At 71.4% G+C, this 9,831-nt stretch overlaps 1 protein-coding gene across 1 annotated transcript; it reads right to left on the bottom strand.

Annotated features, from left to right (window-relative positions):
* Positions 1 to 953: 953 nt before the first annotated feature.
* Positions 954 to 6,815, bottom strand: LOC118159559 (metalloproteinase inhibitor 2). Its single transcript, XM_035314142.1, has 6 exons — positions 6,773 to 6,815; positions 3,530 to 3,549; positions 2,875 to 2,994; positions 2,693 to 2,801; positions 2,476 to 2,600; positions 954 to 2,358 (listed from the first exon to the last, which is right to left on the bottom strand). The coding sequence occupies exons 1-6, from the start codon at positions 6,798 to 6,800 to the stop codon at positions 2,161 to 2,163; spliced, it is 600 nt and encodes a 199-aa protein (XP_035170033.1). The 5' UTR covers positions 6,801 to 6,815; the 3' UTR covers positions 954 to 2,160.
* Between the last annotated feature and the right edge of the window lie 3,016 nt (positions 6,816 to 9,831).

Here is a 9,831-nt window from a genome sequence, read left to right as displayed (position 1 = left end):
CGCCCGGCCCGGCCCCGGCCCTCCCGCCGCCACGTGCGGCCCGGCCGCTACCGGCAGCTCCGCCCGGGAGAGCGCAGGGACCGGGCCCGCGGCGCCTCCCAGCCTCGCCCCGATCCCGCTCCCGCTCCCTGTCCCGGTGCCGGAGCCGCCCCGCCCCCACTCCCCGGTGCCGGTGCCGGTCCCGCCCCGTCCCGGCCGCACGCACCATCCGGGTCCCCGCGGCCCGCACGTGTCACCGCCTCCACGGGGCGCTGCCGGCGGGGGCCCTTCCGGCCGCGAGGCTCCGCCCCTTCAGGGGGCGGGCACAGCGCCGGCCCCGCCCCCCGGCCCCGCGCTGCGTCACGCCCCGCCCCGCCCCGTAGCCCCGCCCCGTTACCCGCAGCCCCGCCCCTCCCCCGCAGCCCCGCCCCCCGGCCCCATTCATAGCCCGCAGCCCGGTGCGGGGCTGGGGGCCCCGTTTACCGCCGGTAGCCCCGCTTATCGCCGCACCCCGTCGGTTACCGCACCCCGTTTACCGCCGGCGGAGCAGCCACACCGGAGCCGCCCCGAGCCCCCGGCCTTCAGCAGCCGCGTGCTCCCGGCCCCGGCCCCGCTCCCACCGGCCGGAGCCGCCCCGCGGTGGGGGGGGGGCACCGAGCCCCCGGTACTGCACCCCGGTACAGGGCTCTCCCGGGGCCGGCGGCAGGCCCCGTGCCGGCGGCTCCCTCCCTCCCTCCCTCCTCCTCCTCCGGTCCAGGCCCCCGAAGCCACCTGCCAGGAGTGGGGGGGAACCGGGACCCCTCGAGCTGGGGGTGGGGGGCTCCGAGGGTCCCGCTCAGGGCACCCCGCGGTCCCTCCCCGTCCTCCCCACGGCGCTGGGAGCCCCCCTCAGAGCCCCTGGGGAAACGAAGCGCAGGGCCGGGACCCGCGGGGAGGTTACCGAAAATCAAATCACGGCACAGGGAGGCGAGAGCTGACGGCAGCACGGCAGTGTTACAGGGCAGACTACCAGCGGAGCGGGGTGGCGAGGTGATACAACCGCACGGGAAGCGAGCGGGACTCTTACATGGCACTGGGTACAGGGCGGGTGGGGCTTTTTTTTCCTTTAACTTTTTTTTTTTTTTTTCCTTTAATACGTTGAAGTTGCCCAGACTGGTCCAGTACGACATCGTGGAGCCTTGCGGGGACGCACAGCATGAAAATGCCCCGGGCTGCAGCGGGGTGCTGTGCGCACGAGCCGGGGCCGGCCGCGCCACCGAGCGCACGGGGAGCCGCCGCAGCGGGAGAATGGCTCAGAGAAAGCGGGGACGGGGGGGGCACGAGGGGACGGGGGTCCTGCCACCGCAGGGGGAGCGCCCAGGGGGCCCTGATCCGTGTAGGGTGCGACGGCGATCGGCAGCCCCGCACCGCACACCCGGCACCCATCCTGCGTGGGGACGAGCTCCGGCACAGCCACGGGTGCCGGCCCAGCTGGGGTGGGGGGTCTGGGCCCCTCAGCGGTGGCACCGGAGGGCCCCCGGCACAGCTCTCGCCCGCCCGGGGGCTTGCAACGAGCCAGAGCCCCCGTGACACCCCAGCGTGCCTGGCAGCGGAGAGGAGCACGTGGGCAGCGGGGCTGCAGCCCGTGGGGAAGGGGCACCCCGGCCACACCAATGCCCTCCCCCCGTGGCTTTTGTGGGTGGGACGCCTGCGCGGGAGCTGCTGGTGCCGTGCGAGCCCGTGGGTGCCCTGCTGCAGCCTTCTGGCACCCCAGGGAGAGGGACGGGTGTGGGGACGGGATCTGGAGAGAGGCGTGGGGGCGGCTCCGTCCCGCGGCGGGGCCCCTGGTAGACCGGCTACGCAGACTGGGGACGGCTCCCGCCGCTCGCGGGCGTTCGCTTCCTTCGCAGCTCTCAGGGGCACAAGGGCTGAGCACGGCCAGGAGGGGACGCGGCCCCGGCGGGGAGGAAGCCCCCGGCCCCACTCACCCCGCAGGGGGCGAGGAACCGGGCAAGGACACAGCTGTGTGCGGCGCGGCGGGCCCCGAGCCTGCCTCGTGCACGCGCGTGGCAGGCGCCGCACCCTGGGGACCCGCGGGGCCGCGCGGATTTTCATGCTGTCTCCAGGACTTGATATCAGCGTGGACCAGTCTAACATCTCGCAGGTTTTTTTCTACTGGCTACTGGAATGCGCTCGTTTGGCTTAGGGGTCCTCGATGTCGAGAAACTCTTGCTTGGGGGGGGCCATGCCGCGGTACCAGGCGCACGAGCCGTCGCTCCTCTTGATGCAAGCGTAGTGCTTCGCCTGCCGCCCGCCCACGATCTTCTCCATCGCCCAGTCTGTCCAGAGACACTCGTCCGAGGAGGAGACGAAGCACGGGATGGAGAGGCAGCGCGAGATCTGTGCACAGCAGAGACCGTCACCACCCGCCCCGGGACAGGGGGCCGCTCCGTGTCGCCCACCCACCCAACCCCGGGGTGCTCCCGGCCCCGCCACGCGCCGGCCGCGGGCGCTCACCTTGCACTCGCAGCCCATCTGGTACCGCTGGTTGAGGCTCTTCTTCTGGGTCGGGCTCAGCGAGTCCCAGGTGGCCACCAAGTCGCACAGCGTGATGTGCATCTTGCCGTTGCCCTCTGACTTGCCTGGGGACACAGAGCCGCTCAGACCGTCCCCGACGGCGCCCCGAGACCCCGCGGCAGGCACCGGGTGCCCGCGCTGGCTGCCCACCGCCTACCTGCGATGAGGTACTCCTTCTTCCCTCCCGTGTCCAGCGGCTGGCCGCACACCGCTGTGGACGGCGCCGTGTAAATGAACTCGATGTCCTTGTCGGGGCCCTTAAACATCTGGGGACAGAGTGCAGGTGTGAGCGGCCCCCCGCTGCCCGGCCCGGCCCGCCCCAGGCACCGTGCCCCGTACCTTGATCTGCTTGACTTCGTACTGGATCCGCTTGATGGGGTTCCCGTATATGTCATTCCCCGAATCCACCTCCTTCGCAGAGACGGCCTTTGCTCGGATCACTGCAACAGAGGGGGCAGAGCTCAGCAGGGGTGGCCAGGGACGGGAGGTGCTGCCGTGTCCCTGCCCGTGCCGGGGGCAGCGCAGAGCTCCCGGTGCCGCTGCCCGGTGTGGGACAGACCCGCCTCTCCCCCGTCCCACCGGGACACCAGACCACGCACCCACCCGGCTGCCCGTGGAGCTGCTGTCACGCGTGGTGCCCAAAGGGACGGCGCTGGCACACGCAGCACAGCGATGGGCAGCGCTGCGGCAGCACCCTCACCGGGGGGGACACAAAAAGGTTGGGCAGCAGGGATCGGGGAGCTCCCTGCCCCCCTGCACCCAACAGTGGGGGCGCGGGGTCCGTCCCTGCCCGGGGCCAGGCTGCCCCCGCACCGTGCAGTGGCAGCACCGTGTCCCTGTCCAGCTCCGGGGGTGCCCCGGTCACAGCGGGGCGATGCTCGGCTGCCAGCTCCCTGCCAGATGTCGGCTACTGGCGCGCGGAGCCTCCACGTCATGCAGGCACCGAAACCGCATCCGCCCCGGGCTGCTTCCTGCCCTGGCAGCCTGCAGCAATAACCCGGCTGCACGGGGATGCTGAAGGCCGGGGCAGTGGAAAAATGCAGCCAGGCACGGGGATGGGTGAGCTGACCCCCGGGCAGCCTGGGCAAAGGCACCGGCTCTCTGCACTGGGCTGCGCCCCAGCCTGCTGCCCCTGACCCCTACTTTTGGGCCCCCCTTTCCCTACAAGACCTGTGCAAAATGCGGCTCCCCGCAGGGCAGCACCCAGGGGCCGTGCCCTGCTTGCAGGGGACAGGAGCGTCCCGCTGCACCCCGCGCAGGCACTGCCCCCCCACCACTTGCAGGGGTGCTGCCAGCAGCAGGACAGGCACGGGCACGGCCGGGGACACGCACCAGGCCCTGAGTGCTGTGCCTCACCCCAGCCCCTCACTCCGTGCCAAGGGACAAGGCCGGGTGCCCCCGAGCCGGCGAGGCCGCAGTGCCCGGAGCCCAGGTGAGCAGGGGCAGGAGAGCGATGCGGGGACAGCTCTGCTGCGGAAAGGTCCCCGGGGTCACCCCGCCAGCACAGCCCAGGGACACGGGAACCACACGTGAGCGCCCAGCACGTGGCAGGGACCTTCCTGGCGGGCAGGCAGCCAGCTCACCCTCATCACAGCTCGGGATGGGGCAGCTGCTTGGGACCCACAGCACAGCTCTCAGCCGATCCCAGCTCCCTGCGCCGAGAGCTGTGGCCCCGCGCCCTGCCTGGCTCCCTCCAGAGCCACCGGGACCCCCCTGGTGGGGACAACGAGGTCCCTTCTGCCCCATCCCGTGGGGGGCTCACAGGGCACCCTCACAGCTGGGGAGGGGGGCTGACAGAGGGCAGGGCTCCCTGCTGTGCCGTGGGGTCCCCGAGGGGCCAACCCCTGTCTCTGGGGGTACCACAGTACCAGGGCAGCCCCCGCACGCGTGTCCCTGGGGTCAGAAATGGGGAGCTGCGTCGGCCGGGGGGGGGCTCCAGCCGAGCTGGGGCACATGGGTCACGTCCCCACAGAAAGGTGCTGGGGGACGCGGCGGAGCTGGGCAGCCTGGGGACGTGCATGGGGCCGCTGCCAGCCCCCTGCCCTGGAGGTTGCCTTCTTGAGCCTGGCACAGCACAGAGAGGGGATCTGATCGCGCTCTATAAATACAGCAGGGCCAGGCGGGCACGCAGACGAGCTATTTAGACTCAAGGTCAGCGCTGGCACAGTAAGCGCTGACTCAGTTTACTCTGGAAAGGAGAAGGCGGCCACCAGCATGGGACGGGGACAGGGAAGAGACTGCCCAGGGCAGCAGCCCCTGGCCGAGGCAGGGCACCGAGAGCCCGCGGCCGTGCTGAAAGCCCCAGCCTGATCCTCGCTGCAGCAGGGACAAACCCCTGGGCGCAGACCCCAGCCCCAGCCCAGGTCCCCGGCCCCGGCCGGAGGAGCTCTGCTTGGCAGGGTTCGGCCCCTGGGCCCTGTGGGGACAGCCCAGGCTCTGTGTCCCTGAGCGCCAGGCCCACAGCCCCGCTCGGTGCGCCTGCGGTGTAACGCCGGTGCCGGCAGCCCCGCGAGCCGGAGCCGCCTCCTGCCCGTGGCTGCAGGCGTGGGGGACGGTTACTGGTTCAGTGGGCTCCAGCCGTTTCCATTCACGTGCTGATGAATCACTTGACAAAAATGCAGCCCAATTCTAGGCGGATTTGTTCTGAACAGTGCGGCTTTGTGGAGGGGACGGCTGCGCTGTGCTTTCCCCGCCAAGACCCCAGCGGCGCAGCCAAGCTGCTCGGCAGGCCAGGAACCAGAGCAGAGCAGGGACGAAGGGAGGCAGCGGGGGGAAGCCCGGGAGGGGAGGCGCAGCTGAGGTCCCCGGGCAGGAGGAGGGTGCCACACGACCCCTGGGGAGCGGCACCTGGGCCTCCGCGGGTCTCCTCAAAGGCTGGATCCCGTGGAGGCCAAGGCTCCGCCACGGCTGCCTCACCCTGCGGCAGAACCCAGCCGGAGGCTCCTGCAGATCCCAGGCACAGGCCCCCAGCCCGGCTGCAAGGCTCAGACACCTCCCTCTGCAGACCCCGTGCCCCCGGGGCAGCGCGTCCCCTCGCCGCCCTCTGGGCAGAAATTACCATGTTTGCCCTTAGCTCAGCACCCTGCACAAAAGCTGCCCCCTAAGCACCTCTGTGCCCGCAGCCGTGCCTCGGGAGCACCCCAGCCCCTGCCCGCAGCGCGGGGCTTTGTGGTCCCCCCCCCGTGCCCGCTGGCTCGGGGGATGCGGGGCCGGGATCCAAGTGCCTGCCATGACCCCGCTGCGCTGACGCAGCACGGCCCCAGCAGCGCTGCCCCCACAGCACCACCCCGGGAGCGGGCGCTGGGGAGGCAGAGGAGGGGGCTTCACTCCTGGGCTGAGGAAGGTCCTGGTGGGACACGGGCAGGGCCAGCACCGCGGCGTGTGGGCTGGGGAGCACTTGTGCTGCTTGCGGGCACACGGCACCTGCTTGCCACGAGCGATGCCAAAGCCCCCTGCGATGGAGTGTGGGTGCACAGCGCCTGCACCAAGCACGCCGGCCCCGTGCCTCCCCTGAGCAGCTTCCCCCAGGCTGGCAGCTGATGCCATCTCCTCAGCTGTGCCACAGACACCCTAAAACGTGCCACCAGGAGCTCGGTGGGTGTTCGCCAGGACGTGGCAGCTTTCCACCTTGACCAGCGTGGGCTGGACAGGGCCCAGGGCCTGGAGCAGGGGGGCTGTAAAGGCGCGGGCACCCCTCAGCACACAGTCCCTGTACAACAAGGAACGGCCCCGCACTGGGACACGTCCCACCCCCTCCGGCTGGGGGACGAGCACGCGACCAGCTGGGACAGGCCACGGCTGAGGGGCAGCTCCAGGAGTGGAGCGGGAGGCAAAGGGTGTCACCCGTCACCACAAAACGCCCTGAACACCGTGCCAGGCTACGGCTTGCTGCCCATCTCGGCCGCCCCTCTGCTCCCTGTCGGCCCCAGGACCTGGGCCGCAGCTCCCTGCGAGGGCTGAGGCCACCTGGGATGAGCAGGAGGACAAGTTGCAGCTGGAGCCACCACAGGCACCCGGTGCAGACATGTCCCCAAGGTGCTGCAGGGAGATGCGGCAGCCCTGGGCTCCTGCGGGAAGGAAGAAACATCTTGGAAGTGTGCGCGGGTGCTGCCCTGCAGCAGGGGTGAATCCTCCCCTCGCCTCCCCAGCTCCGGAGGTCCCCCTGCGCTTGCCCCAGGGGCTCAGGGACAGCACGAGGTGCCTCAGCCCCCAGAGCTCCCCTCCCAGCCAGGGGCACTGCGAGCAGCAGCCCCTTCCTGGGACATCCTGCCCCAAACCCACCACATGGCCCCCGCCCGCGGCCGCCTGGGCAGCGTGGGTGCCCGCAGAGCACGGGAAGCGCTCCCGGCTGAATGGCCGGGGAACAAAGCTCCCTTCTCCGGGGCTGCTGGCAGCGAGCGGAGCCGAGGGGCCTCCTGCCAGTGCCAGCCCTGCCCGCTGCCTGCCCGGCCCCGCTGCGAGCGCAGCCCCGGGGTCACTGCAGCCTGCACGGCACCAGCAGAGCCAGAACGCAGCGCAACGTCCCCAGGGAGCAGCTCCTCCACCCCAGCCCCGCCAGCACGGGCTGGGGCCAGCCCCGGGCACCTGCCCGAGCCCAGGGCGCAGAGCGGGGCACCGCAGCCCGAGCACACGGCCAGGGCAGCTTTGAGCACGGAGAGGCCGGGGGACGCGGAGCAGCTCGGGCAGGGCGACGGCGGCTGGGGCTGGGCCGGGCTCCTCTTGCTCCCAGCGGGGAGCGCCTGGGCTCAGCCCCAGCACCCGCGGGGAGCCCCAGCACCAGCCCCGCGCCCCGGCCCCGCGGGCAGGAGGAAGCGCCCGCGCCAGGCCCCCCTCGCCCGCCGGCCTGCGCGGCTGCCGCAGCGAGCGCAGCGCTCCCGATCGCGGCCTGCGTCATCCCGGCTCTGACGGGAGCGGGACGGGGCCCAATCAGCGGCGGCCCCGAGCCGTCAGCCCACGGCCCCGCTGCCGCAGCTGCACGGGAAGGGCTGGGACCGGCGGTGGGAGCTCGCGGCCGCGCGAGCGCAGCGGGGCGGCACCGGGGCTGGCGGCCTCCTGCCCGGCCACAGCTCAGCAGGGCCCGCGGGGCCCATCAGCGAGGACCGGTCCCACCTCTGCCCCCCAGACCTCCTCCTCACCCTGGTCCCTGCCTGGCCACCAACAGTCCTCACCCCCTTCCTGCCCCCATTGCTGCGCCCCATGCCGAGGCACCGAGCCCTGGGACAGCCAGGGTCAGCACGGCGCTGCCAGGGGGATCCAGGGGGCTCCCGACCCAGGTAGCAGGCCAAGCACCCGCTCTCTGGCTGTCCTGTCACCCTCGGCACTGCCTCACACGCCTCCCCAGGGCCATCACTGCCGCACGGAGCCAAAGCCGCAGCCCGAGCATCACCTCCCTCGCCCTCTGCACCTCCACGCTGCTCAGGAAGCAGCACGGGCAGAGCAAACCCCAGCAGGCAGAGAGGGCACAGCACACGGGGCAGCTCCGCACCCACGGACCCGCCGAGCCCTTGAGCCCCACAGAAAACTGCTGCCCGACTCCCGGGCCAGGAAGCGAGAGCGTGGAGAGGCTGGGTCACTTGTCCCAAGCTGCACAGGTCTCCAGCTGCGGTGACGTGAGTCCCAGCCCCTCTGGCACCCTGTGACCAGCAGCAGAGCCACATCCCGCTCTCACCACGGTGCCGCCTGGAAACACAGCTCCCAGCTCCAGCTGCTCCGGTCCCGCTCCAAACCACAGGCGGTGCCTCACAGCCGGCTGCCAGGGCACGAGCAAGGGCAGGGCCTGGGGCGGCACAGACAGATGGGGGCACACGGGCGTGCACGGGGGGCTCAGTGGAGAGCCCAGCGTGTGGGGGGGGCAGCCTCCCCCATCTGCTCTCTGCCTGTGCCCAGCAGGCCGTGTTTCCGTGGGGCTGCCACCAGTGCCACAGGCAGCAGAGGAGACCTGGCAGGGGAAGCAGCAGCAGCTCCCAGGCCCAAGCCGGCTCCCCCCGGGGAGGGAGCTGGCTGCGAGCCTCCCAGCTCCAGAGGGAAGATGAGACGCGAGCCAAAAGGGCAGGGATCACAGGCTGCAGGGACCAGGCTCCTGCTGCGTGGGAGGAGAGGGCTGGCGAGTTCCTGCCGGGATCAAACCCTGCTCGCCAGCACCCAGAACTGCTCCCAGCTGGGGTCAGACAAGACTAAACCCATCCACAGCAGCCGGGAAGAGACTGGGGCTGGGAGCCAGGGGGTGCCAACACCAGGGGTGGCACTGGGAAGGGGCTGCCTGGGCAGGGCGGGCTGCGAGTGCCAGCAGGGCAGGCACCTGCTGGGGCACTGGGCAAGCAACTGGTGCCTGGCCCCAGCTTCGCCCTCCCTGGGACTGCCGAGACAGCCGGGACGGCGAGACAGACGGTGCGTGACTCAGCTGCTGAGTCACGGCCTGAGCCGGCACCCGGGAAGGGCAGGGTAAGTCACCAGTGCTCCGGAAAGATGATCCCGACATGAGTGTGACACGAGCGTGACAGGAGGCTCAGCCCTGCTCCCGGAGCAGCTGCGGGGCATCCGCTGTTCCAGGGACACCGGCTCAAGCGGCAGCTCTGAAGCTCCAGAGCTCCATTTTGTCTCGAAACCTCCCCATCCCCAGCGTGCTTCGCAGCGCGCCGTGCCACAGCCAGGCCGGGGAGAGCCGGGCACGGGGGGCAGCTGCCGGGTGCTGTGGGGATTCACCCTCGCGGAGCAGAAACGTCGCGAGCGGGGCCTGGAAGGGGCGAGGGGAGCCTGGGAACCTCGGGAGCATCCTGGCTCCAGAGCAGGGCACGGGGCAGGGCCGTGCAGAGGCGCAGGCTGCCTAAGTGCTCGGGAATGCTACCTCTCCAGCCGAGCCTGGGAACAGCCCCGCAAAGGAGAGCGTCGGGAACTGGGGCTGGTCTGTTTGTTTAATATGTTAAAATTTAATAAGGGCATTATTCATAGAAAGAGGAATCCAGATCCCGGCGCTGCCAAGCCCTCCCTTTCAGCAGCATCCAAGCCGAACAAAGTGGGACGGGGGAAAGGAAATGCCTGGAAATAAGGAACAGACGGGAGGTGGCCGAGCCCGGCGCTGCTGGCTCTCTGGGGCCGGGTGCTGGCTCCGCGCTCAGGACCGCTCCTGTTGCTCTGCGCAGGACCCGGGGCGCCCGCGCTGCCCCCGGGGCTGCCGGCTCCCCGCGCTGCCACGTCCCAGCCGCCGCTCCCCGCGGCTCCACGGGCCCGGCTCCTCTGCGCCGCCGGCAGCCGGGAGCTGAGCCCCGGGCCGGGCCCTGCCGCCGGGAGCCGGGACCG

This window comes from Oxyura jamaicensis, unplaced genomic scaffold (genome assembly GCF_011077185.1).
Source record: "Oxyura jamaicensis isolate SHBP4307 breed ruddy duck unplaced genomic scaffold, BPBGC_Ojam_1.0 oxyUn_random_OJ70996, whole genome shotgun sequence".
Lineage (NCBI taxonomy): Eukaryota > Metazoa > Chordata > Aves > Anseriformes > Anatidae > Oxyura > Oxyura jamaicensis.
This window is presented reverse-complemented; position numbering and strand designations above follow the sequence as displayed.

Bases quoted from the DNA above. Each gene is read 5' to 3' on its own strand.
- LOC118159559 (XM_035314142.1), bottom strand. From the start codon at position 6,800: ATGTCCCAGGAAGGGGCTGCTGCTCGCA. The intron at 2,601-2,692 runs GTAGGCGGTGGG...CTGTGTCCCCAG, and splicing joins GAAGGAGTACCTCATCGCAG to GCAAGTCAGAGGGCAACGGC. The intron at 2,359-2,475 runs GTGAGCGCCCGC...TGCTGTGCACAG, and splicing joins AGATGGGCTGCGAGTGCAAG to ATCTCGCGCTGCCTCTCCAT.